The sequence below is a fragment of the Hypanus sabinus genome, chromosome 15, assembly GCF_030144855.1.
Source record: "Hypanus sabinus isolate sHypSab1 chromosome 15, sHypSab1.hap1, whole genome shotgun sequence".
NCBI classification, from domain to species: Eukaryota; Metazoa; Chordata; class Chondrichthyes; order Myliobatiformes; family Dasyatidae; genus Hypanus; species Hypanus sabinus.
In genome coordinates, this window is record NC_082720.1 from 65,991,611 (window position 1) to 66,009,490 (window position 17,880).

The following is a 17,880-nucleotide window of genomic DNA, read 5'->3' on the forward strand; positions in this document are numbered from 1 at the left end:
CATTGACCATTCCCCTCCCCCATCAGCCCCCCGACTTACATCAGCAAAAAGCATCAGCACCCACCACTGCTCAGCAAGCAACAGCAAAGAAAGACTAAAAATTCTAACCTAAACTAAACATTCAAGGTAAAAAGACTAAACATTCACCTGACAATTCAACATACCACAGGCTCTCTCTCTCCCTAATAAAGGGGCATAGAGGTGTCATAGAACAGCCGGGGAGACTAACAAGACAAAAAAAAACAAAACCTGCCGACTGCAAAGTGGATGTCTACAGTGTGATTGTGTTTCTGAGATCTCCCAACTCTAGAATTAGCAAAAAATTCTCCTCCACCAATGAGAGAAGGGAAGAGAGGGAGAGAGAGTGATCTAAGTACAAATACTTTCAACAGCTGATTCACTGTAATGATATTTCATTTTCTTTTGCAACGTTGGCGTTGAAGTGGCTCATCCCTAGGGTCTCAGAGCCTCAGAGCCCCAAAGGAGTAGTTGGCTTCTAGGCCACATCTTAGTGATAATTAACAAACAGCCGATTGGTGAGTCATGCGGGCAAGAACAATCGCCGTAAAGTACCGCCGTTTGAGTGGACTTGTATGGCAGGGACCTCAACAGAAGCCTATCTACTTTGAAAAGGAGAAAAGAGACATTAAAGTTAGAAATTAATCTGTTTATCTAGATGAGCTTGAAGAAGCTGCTCTCCCGCAGTTGTTGTAGATTTAAGCTAATGGAGAAAAGAATTAAATTGAACTTGAGGATCAAATTTTCCACGCAGACATCAAAGCTCAAAGTAAATCTATTATCAAAGTACATACTTGTCAGCTTATACAAGCCTGAGCTTCATTTCCTTGTGGGCATATTCAATAAGTCCATCATGGAATAATAACATAATAGAATCAATGAGAGACCACACTAACGTGATTGTTCAACCAGTGTGCAATAGACAACAAACTGCAAATATAGAATGAAAGAAATAATAATAATAAATAAATAAGCAATAAATAGAAAGAACATGAGATGAAGAGCCCTTGATAATGAATCCATAGTTAGAGGGACGATTTTAATGACAGAGCAAATGAAGTTGAATTAAGTTATCCCCTTTGGTTCAAGAGCCTGATAGTTGAGGGATAATAACTGTTCCTGAACCTGGTGCTGTGAGTCCTAACGCTCCTTTATCTTCTTCCTGATGACAGCAGTAAGCTCAGAGCAAGACCTGGGTGGTGAAGATCCCTGATGATGGAAGCTGCTTTCCTGCAACAACGCTTTGTGTAGATGTGCTCAATGTTGGGAAGGGCCTTATGCATGAGGGCCTGGGCTATATTCACCACTTCTTGTAGGATTTTACATTCAATGGCACTGACATTTCCTTACCAGGCTGTAACATACTTTGAAGTCGATCAGAGTCTTCCTGAACCAGAAAACCTGGATCAATAATTCCAGGTTGCACAACATGGAGCTTACATTGCTGCCGATCAACTAGAGCTCAAGAAAACCAGCTACAATCTATCAAAGCTGTCAAGGCTGCAAAACAATAATGTAGGGAGAATATTGAGTCAGGAATCACAATGAATAGCACATGTGACTCGAGATTAGGGTTGCATACCATCGCAGACTTCAAAGCCAAATGTTGTGGTGCCGCCAATATTGAATCCTCTCTCCTGGATGAGCCAAATCGCTTTTATGCCAGGTTCAATGTCACTAACTCTGACCCTTCAAGGAAAGACACTGCTACAATCATCAACTTGGTCATCTCTGAGGCTGAGATGTGCAGATGTTTCCAATGATTTGACAGTGGCAAAGGGACAGAACCGGATAGCATCCCAGGTTGAGTACTTAGTATGTGCGCAGCACAACTGGCAGGTGTGTTAACAGACATTTTTAATCTCTGCTTCTCCCAGGGTAGACTGACCTCCTGCTTCAGATTATCCACCTTTGTCCCTGTACCAAAAAAGGCCAAGGTAACATGCCTGAACGACGGGCTTCCTGTTGCACTCAGCTCAATAATAAACAAATTTGAGAGGCTGGTCAAGGATTACATCTGCAGCTTGCTACCACCCAAACTGGAACCCCTACAGTTTGCCTACCAACACAACCAATCAACAGATGACACAATAGCCACTTCTCTACATACTGTCCTTACACATCTGGAGAAGAAGGATGCTTATGTGAGAATGCTGTACTTGGACCACAGTTCAGCATTCAACATCACAGTTCCATCCAGGCTTGACGAGAAGTTCAGAGATCTCGGTCTTGACCGTGCCTTATGCAGCTGGATCCTAGACTTCCTTTCAGATCGCCTGCAGGTTGTAAGAGTGGGTTCCGTCAGCTCTAACCCTCTGACTCTCAATACAGGTGCCCCTCAGGGTTGTGTACTGAGTCCCCTTCTCTACTCCATGTATACCTATGTCTGTATCCCAACCCACAGCTCCAATCTAATTAAATTTGCCAATGACACTACAATGAGTGGCCTTATCTCGAACAATAATGAGGTGGCCTACAGTGAAGAAGACATCTCTCTGACACAGTGGTGTCAAGAAAAAAACCTCTTCCTCAATGCTTCAAAAACAAAGGAGTTGGCTGTGGATTACAGGAGGAATGGAGACGGGCTAACCCCTATTGACATCAATGGATCTGGGGTTGAGAAGATAAACAGCTTCAAGTTCCACGGCATCCACATCACCGAGGACCTCACGTGGTCTGTACACACCAGCTGTGTGGTGAAAAAGGTACAAAAGCACCTCTTTCTCCTCAGATGGTTGAGGAAGTTTGGTATAAGCCCCTAAGTCCAAAGAACTTTCTACAGCAACACAATTGAGAGCATCCGAACTGGCTGCATGACTGGCTGGTATGGAAACTGTACCTCCCTTAATCGCAGGACTCTGCAGAGTGGTGCAGATGGCCCAGCACATCTGTGGTTGTGAACTTCCCATAATTCAGGACATTTACAAGGACAGGTGTGTAAAAAGAGCCCGAAGGATCATTGGGGACCCAAGCCATCCCAACCACAATCTATTCCAGCTGCTACCATCCGGGAAGTGATACCGCAGCCTAAAAGCCAGGACCAACAGGCTCCAGGGTAACTACTTCCAACAGACCATCAGACTGAGGAAATCACTCTGACTTGAGTGTACTCTATATTGCAGTGACTGTTCTATTTATTATAAATTATTATGATTGCACATTGCACATTTAGATGGAGATGTGATGTCTAGGTTTTTACTCCTCATGTATGAGAAAGATGTAAGAAATAAGTCCATGTTATGCCGAATTTTTGCAAAATTCACAAGAAGTAGAGGCGCTGACATGCTTTCTTCATAATTACACTTCAGAGGACAGGTCCTCTGAAATAATAATTAAAGTTGCTGATTCGCAGATCAGGATTGGCTCCTGAAAGTCTGGTTTTCTCCCTCTGAAGTTAATAATCCACTCCTTGGTCTTGCTGACATTGACTAAGAGGTTGTTGTTAAGGCACCACTCAACCAGATTTTCAATCTCCCTCCTATATGTTGATTCATCACCACCTTTGATCCGGTCTACAACAGTGATGTTGTCAACATTGAAGCTGTGCATAGCCAGACAGTCATAAGTGTAAAATGAGTCGAGCATGGGGCTATGTACTCAGCATTGTGGTGTGCCTATGCTGGTGGAGATCATGGAGAAGAGTTTGCTTACAATCTGATCTGACTGGTGTCTGTATGTGAGGAAATCAATGAACCAATTGCACAAGGAGGCATTGAGGCCAAGTATCAGAAGCTTGTTGATTTACATTTACAGTTATGATGGTATTAAATGCTGATCTATAGTCAATAAACAGCATTGCGATGCATTCATCATTGGTGTCCAGATGTTCCAGGCTTGAGTCAAGAGCCAATGAAATGGCATTTGCTGTGGGCCTGTTGCTTCAATAGGCACACTGGATTTGATCTAAGTCACTTCTCAGGTTAGAGTTGATATATTTCATCACCAACATCTCAAAACACTTCATAACTGTGGATGTCAGTGTCACTAGATGATAGTTATTAAGGCAGGTCACCACATTCTTCTTGGGAACCAGGATAATTGAAGTCCTGCAGACTGCTGAAGCAAGAGTTTAAATATCTCAGTGAATACCCCAGCCAGTTGATCAGAACAGGCCTTTAGTACTTGCTCAGGCAAGGTGTTTCTAACGGTTCACCCTCCTGAAGGCTGCTCACACATCAGAGCCTGAAATCATAGGATTATCGGGGGCTGAGGAAGTTTGTGATGATTCCTCCATGTTTTGAAGGTCAAAGTGAGCCTGGATGGCATTGAGTTCATCTGTAAGTGAAGCCCTGCTGTTGCCTATGTCATTTGATTTAACTTTCTAAGAGGTAACAGCATTCAAGTCCAGACACAACTGTGAAACATCCTTCTTTGATTTGAGCTTAGTCTGGAACTAACTTCACATTTAAGATGGCTTAACTATTCTGCTGGTCTAACTATTTGGACCTCTTGCAACTTTCTTGGGAAAATTCTGAATGATTTTATGGGGACTCATTCATGTAAAATGTTTTAACAAAGTCTGTGACAACCACGCTGCACTCATTCATATCAACAGATGAGTCCCTGAACACGAGCAGTCCACTGATTCTAACCAGTCCCATAGCTGCTCTCTTGCTTCCCATGACCACCTCTTTGTTGTCCGCATCTGTGAATCTTTGCTCTTTAGCCAAACTGACAGAAAATACAGAAGAACGATATCTGGGGGAAATTATAATTATCAGTCAATATTTAGCCTAGTGACCATTATTTGCAGACAGCTGTGACTAAGACAGTATAAAATGAGGAACAATCTTCACTGCCCATTTCCTCATTTTGTTCACTGGAAATGTCTGTTGAAATGGCAAAGTAACTGTTCAGATTGCCAAAGATAAACTCAGGGGGATCAGACAGACACAGATTAAGCTGTGGAGATCACTGCAAGAACGAGTGTCTTTGTCAACAGTGGAAACCCAGTGAGAGCAGATCAGCAGGGCCAGGAGAATCACTCCGCTGTTGAGCCAAGTCAATGTGTATACTGAATGCAGAGCTGGATAGGTAGTTGAGTAGTAAGGGTGTCAACGGTTATGTGGAGAAGGCAGGACAATAGAGTTGAGAGAGATAACAAATCAGCTGTGATGGAATGGTGGAGCAGACACGATGGATCAAATGTTCTAATTCTGCTCCTAATTACTTTATGGATAGACAGCAATTTTCACAGCAGTAGTTTTCAGTTGGTTAAGTTCTCAGAACAGATGTAAAACGTCAGTTAATCAACACACTCAACAAGAGCTCAAGGGAATTTCTTCAGTTATTTTAAATGAAGAACTTTGTAGTTCAGGTAACACTGTTTAAATAGAAAGCAATGAATAAACATTGTTAAATAAGCTTTGTTTTACTTGGGGGTAACTAGATATTAGGTAAATGAAAATTATTTGCAAATTTGCTTTAGTTTGAATTGGCATTGCAGCAGCAAACGCAAATTATTCTCAAAAGCTGTGAAGGTCTTGAGGCACTGATGCACCATCAATAACTCTCTGAGACATGAGGCGAGATATAGGCTTTTATTGGCTGGAAGAAAGAACAAGCAGCAATTGACCACCACACTGCATCCTGGAGACTGAGGCCAGGGCGGTGTCTCCAATCGCCTTTATACCGGGATCCGTGGGAGGAGCCACAGGAGCAGTCAGCAGGGTGGGGCGTGTCCAGACAGGTATATGTAGTTCACCACAGGCACTCTGTGAGATTCGATATGGGAAGCACTACAAGGCACAGGAGAAAATGAATCATTGCAAAGCAGATGGCTGGAACTTCACCCATGGGTAAAACTAAAAACTCTCACTCAACACTGGACTAACTTTGAAAATATTTTATGACTTTATAAATCAAATCAAGCTCATTTTTTATTTTCTTCATCCTAAAGTTTGCCAAGTGGTGTTGTATCTGGATACAGTTTAAAACTACTGGGCCACCACAATCAAATAACAAACATTGAACCTAACAAAATTGACCATGTTTCATTCATAATGACATAGTCTGTCATTTACCATTACCTTACACTTTTGATATACTTTCAAAACTTTAACATAATGATGTTCTAAATCTAAAGTCTTCCAAAACATTTTTGAGTTCATTAACTTCCCATTTTTGGATTATTCAATTTGGTATTTCACATTGATATTTCATTGTCTCAAATACACTTAACATGAGTGATGCCGGAACCCTGAGCTGAAGAGGAAGAGGAAGCTCGCCTGCCCTGTGGTTTCACGAGAGTCACTGTCACTTACAGTGCAGAGTCTGGGGAACTCAGCCTGTTCTGTGTCTCAGTATTCGGAGATTCTAAGTCAGTCTTTGGGCTCCTTCACCAGTATCTTCCCACAAGGTAGGTGACCTCAATGCAATCTCACTTGAAGGAAAGGATAGGTTCCAATGGGTTAACTCAGTGTTAATTATCTTGTACTGTTGGATACTTCACACTTTCAATCAGTTCTATTGTTGCAGTCTGCCTTACTGTTGATTAAACATGGGCGTTAAAACATTATTTATTTGTTCTTTTTCTTGTGTTTTTTCTCTTAATTGCACTAAAGGAGGGTTGTCATAGATCAATGACCAGACTCCCATATTATACACATTTTAATCTTTCCTTCTTGTTACTTGGCCAATAAAATAGCTTCAATGTCAAAATGGTTTGAATTTTTCCTGTTTCCCCGCCAATGCTCTGGTTTTCATTCTCCCTCACCGTTCTACTGCCTCTTCAGTTCATGGCCTGAGCAATGAGGTTAGACTTAGTTGAAACCATTTTGCAGGGAAGGGTGTGGATGAACATTACAGACAAACTAAATGGACAGCTTTTTAATGCACAGTTAAATTCGTAGAATGGCAGCAGTAATTCCAGAATTTCTTCAGTCAGAGGTTGTGCAAGTGTGGAACAAGCTCCAAGCGAAAATGGTAGTCGACAACAAGGTAGACCATCAAAGCTTGCAGTGGGATAGAAACTAAATGGAAATACATGCTGAAAAATGGCAGATGGGATATAATGCAGACTAGTGTGAGGTGGTGAATTTTGGGAGGACAAACCAAGGTAGGAGTTACCCAGTGACTGATAGGGCACTGAGGAAGGATACAGTAGAGCAAAGGGATCTGGAAATGCAGGGCAATATTTCATTTCAAGTAGTGTCAGTAATAGAAAGGGTCTTAAAAAGAGCTTTTGGTACATTAGCCTTTATAGATCAGAGTATTTTGTCGAGAAATTGGGATGTTTGCTGAAACTGTTTGAGACAAAAGTGAGGGCGTATTTGGAGTACTGGGAGCAGTTTCTGTCACCTACATACAGGAAAGTTATCAATAAGATGGAAAAAATGCTGGAAAAAGATACAATGATGTTGCTGGACTTGAGGACCTAATATAAGGGAAGTTTGAATAGTTAGGGCTTTTTTCCCTGGAGTGTGGGAGAATGAGGGGTGATTTGATAGAGTTAGAAGAATTATGAGGGATATAGGTAGGATAAATGCAAGCAAACTCTTTCTATTGAGGTTTAGTGGGATGAGTATTAGAGGTCATGGGTTAAAACGAAAGGTGAAATATTCAAGGGAAATCTGATGGGGAACTTCATTCAGAGGATCAGGAGTGTGAAATGAGCTGTTAGCAAAGGTTGTAGATGTAGGTTTGATTATATAATTTAAGAGAGTTTTGGATAAATACATAGTTGGGAGGGGTATGGAAGGGTATGATCCAGGTGCAGGTCAATGGAAACAGGCAGAATTAGAGTTCCCACAGATGAGATGGCCTGAAAGTCTTGTTTCTCTGCTATAGTGTTCTGTGATTTTATGACTCTATGTGAAATCAATTACAGCATTTAAGACAGAGTTCATGGATGTGAGAAGTATGGAGGGCTATTGCCTGAGTCCAGATAGATGGCAGTGAGCAGAAGACCAGTCTGGCTCAGACAAAGTGGGCCAAAGGGCCTGTTTCTGTGTTGTGGTATCTGTGACTCTATTACAGTAGTGACAATATGCCAGTGGCAGAGCCCACAAAAGGGAATTGTTTACTCATGTAATTGTGTTGGAAAGATTCTAAAGTGTTCCATGGTCAAGGTTTTCATTTCATTTTTTTTTCATTTTTCAATCTTTTTTATTGATTTTCAAATAAAGAATATACAAATACAAATCAAAAGAGGAGTTTAACAAGTAGGTAATATAAAATATATATAAACAGCAATATTAAAGACAAAAAACATATAATATCAAACTCAAATACGTAATATATAATGCTGTTATATATAAAATGGTCAGAGAGAAATTACAACTCCTCTAAGCAATCGTAAAAAAAAAAAGATTAGAAATTTTATTGATAGAGAACGAAAAACCCCACCAACCAGACTAAAACAAAAAGGAGAGAAAGAAAAAAAAAAGCAAGAAAAAGAAAGATTGGGCAGTCCAAATGAAGATAAGCTTAAAAAAGAGAGAGAAAAAAAAACACATCTTTCCAGTCATCTCCGAACCTTCATGGACAAGGATATTCTCCAAAGAGAATAAAGAAAAATAAGTAAATAAAGATAAATCAAATCATGTGAAAATATTGAATAAAAGTCGCCAGACTTGTTCAAAATTAAAAGATGTATCAAATGTCCGGCTTCTAATTTTCTCCAAGCTTAAACATGACATGACGGAGGAGAGCCTATAGAAAACAGTGGGCAAGTTAGATTCTTTCCAGTGTAGCAAAATAGCTCTCCTAGCCAGTAAAGTTGAAAAAGCTATCACATGTTGGGCGGAGGCAGACACTTTGCTTGCTTCCTCTGAGAAAATCCCAAAAATTGCTGTGTGGATTAGGTTGAACATCCATATCTATAACTTTAGATAATATTCCCAACACATCCCTCCAAAAATTATTTAAACTTACACATGACTGAAACATATGGGTTAGAGTAGCCACTTCTGCTTTACATCTATCACAAATAGGGCATATATTATGAAAAATATGTGCCAATTTATCTTTGGAAATATGGGCCCTATGTGTTATCTTAAACTGAATTAAGATATGGCATGCACAGATAGATGAATTATTAACTAAATAATAAATTTTACTCGATTGGTTATCTGAGAGTGAATGTTGAAGTTCTACTTCCCAGGAGCGTTGAACCCTATCATTAGGTGATGTGCGAGCATTCATTAACTGTTTATAAATGATAGCTATTAATCATTTTTGAAAAGGTTTAAACTGAAAAATAACATAAGCCAAATTTGAAGAACAGATCAAGGGGTAATATGGTAAAAAAATCACGTAAGAAATTTCTAACCTGTAAATACATGAAAAAATGTGTATTGGAGATATCATATTTATCCATTAACTGTGAAAAAGACATTAAACAGTCCTGTAAAAACAAATCTAAAAAAGTTTTTATTCCCTTAATTTTCCATGTTAGAAAAGCCTTATCCAAATTTGATGGTTTAAAAAAGAACTTAGAATAAATATTACTAGAAAGTAAAACATTATTTAATTCAAAAAATCTACAAAATTGAAACCAAATTTTTAAAGTATGTTTAACAATAGGGTTAAGAGCTTGTTTACCTATTCTGGAGAACAAAAAGGGAAGAGGATCTCCTAATAAAGAAGTTAATGAAAACCCCACTACTGAATTTTCCTGCAGCTGTAACCATGAAGGGTGATCTTGATCCTCTATATCATAAATCCAAAAAGTAATATAGGGAATATTAATTGCCCAATAATAAAACCTAAAGTTTGGTAAAGCCAGTTATCCATCTTTTTTTGATTTTTGCAATAAAAGTTTATTCACTCTAGAGCTTTTATTATTCAAAACATAAGACAAAATCAGAGAGTCTATTTTATCAAAAAATGTTTTTGGAACAAAAGAGGGAACTGCTTGAAATATATTAAAAAATTTCGGTAGAATAATCATTTTTATAGCATTTATTTGACCTATTGATATCATCGACATAGGTGACCATTTGGAAAGCACCTGTTGAGTATATTCAACTAAAGGGAAGAAATTATACCCATATAGGTCTTTAAATTTTTTTGTAATTTTGATACCAAGCTAAGTAAAATGGTGTTTGGCAATATTAAAAGGTATTTGATCATAATAATCAAAATAATTATTAATAGGAAATAACTCACTTTATGTAAATTCAGTTTATATCCAGAAAAAGTACCAAATTCCATAAATATAGATAACATAGAAGCAATAGATTTCTTAGGATATGAAATGTAAACTAATAAATCATCTGCGTATAACAAAACTTTATGTAATTTATTCCCTCTCCTAATACCCTGCATGGAATTAGAATCCCTAAGAGCAATAGCAAGTGGTTCTAAGGCCAAATTAAATAATAAAGGTCTAAGGGGAACAGCTCTGACGGGTACCTCTATATAATCTAAAGTAAGGAGACTTTTGGTTATTAGTGAGAACCGCAGCTACCGGGGCATGATAAATCAATTTAATCCAGGAGATAAATCTTGAACCAAAATTGAACCTCTTCAAAACCTGAAAACCTGAAATAGATAAGGCCACTCCACCCTATCAAAGGCTTTCTCTGCATCCTAAGATACAATACATTCAGATTCTTTGGTTGAGGGGGAATAAATGATATTTAATAATCTTCAAACATTAAAATGTGAGTACCTATTTTTAATAAATCCTGTTTGATCGTTTGAGATAACATTAGGCAAGATACTCTCAAGCCTATTTGCTAGAATCTTAGAGAGGATTTTAAAAGCTACATTCAGTAAAGAAATAGGTCTATAGGATACACATTCCAGTGGGTCTTTACCTTTTTTTGGAATCAATGAAATTAGTGCTTCATAAAAAGTTTTAGAAAGGTTCCCAGAAGATGTAGAATCAGTGGACGTTTGATGAAGATGTGGTATAAGCATTTTATGAAAGGTCTTGTAAAATTCTACCATATAACCATCAGGTCCCGGAGCTTTACCTAATTGCACAGAGGATATAGCCTTGGCTATCTCTCTTGTTTAATAGGTGCATCTAACGTATCAGCATCTTGAATCGAAATTTGAAGTATGTTTAATCTTTGCAAAAATCTATTCATGATGATATTACTATCAGAGAATTCAGATTTATAAAGATTAGAATAAAAGTCCATAAATATCTTACTAATTTCATAAGAATCTAAAGTTTCTGTTCTATCTGGTCAGCGAATTTTTAAAATCTGTCATCTGACCATCCCAGCCTTTAATTGACCCGCTAAAAGTTTAGCAGGTTTTTCCCCAATGTATATAAAATAAACTTTTAGATTTAAAAATTTGCTGTTCAATGGGAAAGGTCAGAAGTAAATCAAAAGGTGACTGAAGTTTGACCCTTTTATATAGGTCTTCAGTAGGTTTAACTGAATACGCTTTATCTATCTGTTTAATTTTATTAATAAGCACTAACAATTCTGCTTTAGTTTTCTTTCTCAAGGCTGCTGAATATGAGATTATCTGTCCCCTAAGAAAAGATTTCAAGGTGTCCCATATAACCAGATTTGACATTCCTTTGGTTATATTGAATTCAAAAAATATAGAAATTTGCTCCTTAATAAAATTAACAAAAGCTGGATCCTGCAACAAAATGGGGTTCAATCTCCACTGTGAGATTTGCAAAAATCTATCCAGGAGCTTAAGGGTTAACTTTAAAGGCGCGTGATCTGAAAGCTCAATAATGTCATATGCACATTCAACAACAGCGTTTAACAGATCTAAAAAAAAATAATCAATTCGAGTGTATTTGTGATGGACGTGTGAAAAAAAGGAGACATCTTTATCACTGGGGTGTTTATATCTCCAAATATCGACAAGGCCATATTCTAATAAAAAAGGGTTAATACAAGCTGCCGCTTTATTAGGAAGCGACGGATTGGTTGATGACCTGTCAATCGCCGGATTTAAGCAACAGTTAAAGTTACCACCCATGATCAGTTTATATTCATTGAGATTCGGTAACTCTGAAAAAAGTTTCTTTAAAAAATCAGAATTATCTACATTAGGTGCGTATACACACACCAGAGCTACCTTTTGCTCGCATAATAAACCAGTAAGAATTAAATATCTTCCAATCAAATCAGTAGTAGTATTAAGGTGTACAAAAGGGGTTTGGGGACTAAGAAATATAGAAACGCCTCTTGTTTTACTATCCGACAATGAGTGAAAAAGAGGTCCTTTCCAAAAACGAAAAAATCTATCCCCATCCTGTTTTCGTATATGATTTTCTTGCACAGAAAATAATATCAGCATTAAGTGTTTTTAATTTCTTAAATATCTTTTTACACTTAATGGGATGATTGACACCGTTCCAATTCCAAGATATTATATTAACTTTATTAACATCCATGTTTCAAATTGAGTTTAACATATAAAAGAAATGTTACGCAAGTACAGATTAAACCAAAAATCACGCGGGTACAACCAGAATGACTGACGCATTTACGAAAGAGAAATCCATCAAAAGAACTGCCCAATCAAGAAAAAAACCTACTCTAATAGACCTCTCCCCTTCCCCCCCGCCCAATAGATAGAAAGGAAGGAACCAATAGGCTGGTCCCATGCTAACTAATCACCTTTGACCCCGTTCTCCAACTTGCAGCTCCATTTGTAAAAAAAAGCAAAAATCCCACAGAAAATAGCCATAATAAAAGGCACAAACAGAATTCAACTACTATAATGTTGTGTCTAACATTAATAAAAACATAATCAAGAACGGCCATCTTAGAATCAGCTAAAGTAGCTTAAACACATATTCAAAAGAAAGAATAAATCCGAGCAAATAATATTACAAAAAATATTTTTTCTCTCGAAAAAGAAAAAGAAATGAATATATGTATATAACAGACCTAGAACTATAATTATAGAAACAAATAAAAAAAATAAAAAGATTAATACACAACAGGTCCTACACGGACCACTAAAGTACAATACTATAAAGGTTCCCTACAAAACAGTGATATATGTATTCATTATTAATAAGGTAAAAAATTATTGAATCGACCACGTCCCATACCAGAGAGTGAAAAGGTATAAAATATACTTAACTCAAAAGCTCCATAAACAATTCATACAGCAGATTCTTCAAAATTGGCTATTGAATAATCAATGTAACTTTAATATTTTATTCAGTAGGCTTAACTTTAAAGTGTTTAATATACTTCCATCCCTCGTGAGGAAAGTAGCTTCTCAATGGTTGAGATTTTTCAGGAAAAATTATCAGCTTTGCTGGAAAGCGAAGGGAGGGATTTAAATCTAATTTATACATTTCACTCATAACTTCTCGATATTTCTTTCTTTCGGCAAAGATTTCAGGAGGATAATCTTCAGCTATACGAACGTGTGTTGAATTAAAGAGTAATTTCCGTTTCTTTCTGGTTTCGTGAAGAGTAGCTTCTTTAGTCGTGTAATATTGCAAAGTACCACTGCTCGAGGACGTAATTCGGCTGAACGGCGAGAGAATGGAATTCTGAGGGCTCTGTCGATTAAGGGGCTAGTTTTGAGGGTCTCAATGAAAAGTGAATACAGCATATCTGAAAAGAATTTTAACACATCGCCAGCTTCAGTATTTTCAGGCAGTCCCAGAATAGGCAGATTCCTCCGATGCCCTCTACTATCTAAATCAACCATTCTGTTCTTCATTTTCGATAGTTCCGAGGTAATTTCATTGATTTTCTTTTCCATCAAAGATATCTTCATTTCTTGATCTTTAATAGTTTGCTTGAATAAATCATGCTCACTCTCGATTCGGGTTGTAGTCTGCTGAAGTGTTTGAAGTTAAGAATCCAAGTTTTTCAGAGAGTCTTGAATCGTAGAAATAGCTTTTTCGAGCTTCCCGTTTGAACCGGTCAGCTTATCAATTTTAATATTAAATGATCCGAATTCCGACTTCATGTCTTGTATTGAAGAAAACATTCCCACTAGTGTAATAGGTTCCTCCATTTTCTTAGTTTGTTCTGTTTGCTCCATTTCGGGGAAAGTCTTGCCGCTTCTTAATTCAATACGAGAATGACCTTTTTCGGCCATTGTAGTTAAGTCGTAAAATCCTTCAGTAGAAATAATAAATCCTTCAGTAGAAGTAGTAAGTCATTAGAACTAAAAGGGATCTGTTAGTGGGATATAAAATATATTAAAAGAGAGAAAGTCGCTAGAAACGTGACCTACTCCTTATGCTGCAAAGATGAAGAATCCCGTCAAGGTTTTCAAAACATTCTACCTAACAAAATATCTGTCAGCGACCAAAGTAATAGAGTTTTCTTTTTGTGGTATATAAGTCACCCAAACCAATTGAACTGAACACTAGGGTTCTGTAAGAGGTACCATTAGAGATTGTGGAGGCATTAGCAATGATTTTTCAAAAATCTTTGGAATCCGGCATGATGCCTGAGGAATGTAAAATTGCAAATATCACTCCACTCTTTAAGAAAGGAGGAAGGCAGCAGAAACAAAATTATAGACCAGTCAGCCAGACCTCCGTAGTTGGGAAGATGTTGGAGTGAATTGCAAAGGATAAGGTTATGGAGTACTTGATGACAAAGTACAAGATAGGACTAAGTCGGCATGGTTTTCTGAAAGAAAAATCTTGCCTGATTAACCTGTTGGAATTTATGAGGCAATTATAAGTAGGATAGATAAAGAGATGCAGTGTATGTTGTATATATGGAGTACTTGATGACACAGGACAAGATAGGACTAAGTCGGCATGGTTTTCAGAAGGACTTAGATATATTAGGTATATATTAGATAGATAGGTAAGAAAGTGGAAAATGAAATACACTGCTGGAAGTGCATGGTTATGTATCTTTGAGAAGATTACAAGGAGGATAGACAAAGGGCATGCAGTGGATGTTGTATATTTGGACTTTCAGAAGGCCTTTGACAAGGTGCCACGCATGAGGCTGTTTACCAAGCTAAAAGCCCATGGTGTTACAGGAAATCTACTGGCATAGTGAAAGCACTGACTGATTGGTGGGAGGCAGTGTTTAGGAATAAAAGGATCCTTATCTGGTTGACTGCCAGTGACAAGTGGTTTTCTGCAGAGGTTTGTGTTGGGATCACTTCCTTTAATGATTTAGATGATGGAACAGATGGCTTTGATGACACGTTTGCAGATTGGAGTGGCAAGTAGTGTTGAGGAAGCAGGTAGGATGCAGAAGGACTTAGACAGATTAGAAGAATGGGCAATAAAGTGGCAAATGAAATACAATCTTAGAAAATGCATGGTCATACACTTTTCTAACCATCAGGGAAAATCCAAAAATCTGAGATGCAAACGGGTGTGGGATTCCTTGTGCAGAACACCCTAAATGATAACTTGCAGGTTGAGTCAGTGGTGAAGAAAGCAAAAACAATATTAATATTCATTTCAAGAAGTCTTGGATATGAGAGGAGGGATATGATGCTGAGGCTTCATAAGGCACTGGTGAGGCCCCACCTTGAGTATTGTGAACAGTTTTGGGCTCATCAGGGTGCAGAGGAGGTTCACAATGATGATACCAGGAATGAAGGGGTTATCATACGAGGATGGCTCTGAGTCTGTACTCACTGGAATATAGAAGGATGGAGGGAATCTCATTGAAACCTTTCAGATGTTGAAATGCTTATACAGAGTAGATGTGGAAAGGATTTTTCCTTGGTGGGGGAGTGAGTATAGGACAAGAGGCACAGCCTCAGGATAGAGGGGTGACCATTTAAAAAGGAGATGTCCAATAATGTTTTTAGCCAGAGGGTGGTGAATTTGTGGAATTCGTTACCACAGGCAGCTATGGAAGCCAGGTCATTGATTGTATTTGAGACAGAGATTGATAGGTTCTTGTTTGGACATGACATCTAAGGTTATGAGGAGAAGAACGGGAAACAGGGTTGACGAGGGGATAAAAATTTTCAGCCATGATTGAATGGCAGTGCAGACTTGATGGGCCAAATGGCTAAATTTAGCTCCTATGTCTTATGGTCTTAGGTCTAAATGCCAACCCCATCAATGACGACCAAAAACACACACTAGCTTCTCTCAGAACACAGGACTGGAATCTGGCATTGTCTTCTAGTGCTGTAACCCATCCACATCAAAATTTGACATGTTGTGCATTCAGAGATGCTTGTCTGCACACTTGTATCACGTGGTTATTTGATTTACTGTCACCTTCCTGTCAGCTTAAACCCTTCTAGCCATTGTCCACTGTCTTCGCTCATTAATGAGGGATTTTCACCCACTGAACTGCTGCTCATTGTTGTTTTAAATTGTGGTTTGCACAATTCTCTGCAAACTCTCAACACTGCTGTGTGTGAAAATCACCGGAGATCAGCAGTTCCTGAGGTTCTCAAACTACCACGCCTTGCACCAACAATCATTGCGTAATCAAAATCACTTGGATCACATATCTTCCCCATTCTGAAGCTTGGTCTGAACAACTACTGAAGCCCTTAACCATGTCTGTATGCTTTCCTGCATTGAGTTGTGGCCACATGATTGTTTCATTAGATATTTGCATTGACCAGCAGGTATACAGGTGTCCCTAGAAAAGTGGCCACTGAGATTAGAATCACTGTGTTTAAAATGATGAACAATTTTCCACGTTGTGTAACCCACTTGACCCTCTCTACAGTGAAACTCAATGTACTAATGCATGCTGTCTGTTGTTTCCGGTTGCTCAGTCTAAAGCTGCATTTATTTTCTTGCAGGAAACCCACAAAATGAGGCTGAGGATTCACTGCAGAAGTTTCTCAGCCAGTCTGATGTTTAATGTCCTTGTTTTACTTCTTCATCCTGTTTCCACACAAAGTAAGTGCTTTTCCTTCACTGATCACAATCACAATATGGTTCTTTGTGGGACTGGGACTGGCTCTTGGGGTTTCGCTTCTGGCTGTTATTCAGCATGCCAGAGGTTCAGCCCAAGATCTTAGCTCACCTTTGGAGATTCAAGATCTCATGGCTCTGGAGATAAGTGGATAGAAGGCTGGTGTCACGGCAGGAGATTGATGTGTTGTCAGGGGAGTCAGAAGATCTATGGCTGTGTGCCCAAAGATGGGAGATCTTTGGGCACAGTGCTTGGAAAAAGTGACTCAATGGGGTTTCAACATCATAAACCAATGAGTTGTTTCTTATGTCTCCCCTCTCGTGGTTAAACGGAGACACCTCTTTCTCCCTTATTAGGGAGAGCAAGAGCCTGTGGTATTTTGAATACTTGGCAAACAAGTAGTCTTTGGGGTACTGCAAGTCTGTGTCTTTGCTGTTGCTTTGCTCATGCTTGAGTGTTTAGTGGCTGGTACCGATGATTTTTTTTTGCCAGTAGGGGGAGGGTGTACTGTTACTTGCTGCAGGTTAGGTCCAGGAGGGAGGGGAACTGGGGGGAGCTTTGTGGTTCTAACACTTAACTGTCATTCATTCTTTGGGTGCACTCTTCTGTTTTCGTGGATGGTCGAGAAGAAAAAGCATTTCAGTATGTATATTGCATACATTTCTCTGACATTAAATGTATCTTTGAAAACTTTGAAACAATGCTTCATTATTGTTCATGTCAATTTGTTCACAGGGTTTAACTCACTTTCCTCTCTGAGTCCCTGAATGTGCTAATGTCTCACAATCCTTGCCACCATTGTGCTCCTCCCATCAAGACTCTCTCATTCTGCACCAACATAGTTCTTATCAAAGTCAGAAGTAACAGCCAGAGAGTATGTTGCTGAGGGAAACTCTCCCTTTTTATTCTGCCCAGTCTGTCTGCAGACTTTGTTACAGTCGTCCACAGCACCTCCTCCAAAATCTCCCCACCACTGTCCAGCAAGGTGGAAGGGCTCTCGCCTTCCTGTTCCGTCCACATCTTGAGACTCACCTGCATTATCTTCACTTCACCTTCCACACAGGCTTTTCTGGCTCCCTCTGATAACCTATCCTGG

The 17,880-nt window shown here is 38.7% G+C and overlaps 1 protein-coding gene across 1 annotated transcript in view; it reads left to right on the forward strand.

The window, feature by feature from the left end:
* Positions 1-6,293: 6,293 nt before the first annotated feature.
* Positions 6,294-17,880, forward strand: part of LOC132405566 (uncharacterized) — an 82,456-nt gene continuing 70,869 nt past the window's right edge. Inside the window, exons 1-2 of the mRNA XM_059990473.1 lie at positions 6,294-6,376; positions 16,669-16,768. Of these exons, the coding sequence (XP_059846456.1) occupies positions 16,681-16,768 (88 nt within the window). The 5' untranslated portion in view covers positions 6,294-6,376; positions 16,669-16,680. The remainder of the gene's footprint in view (positions 6,377-16,668; positions 16,769-17,880) is intronic.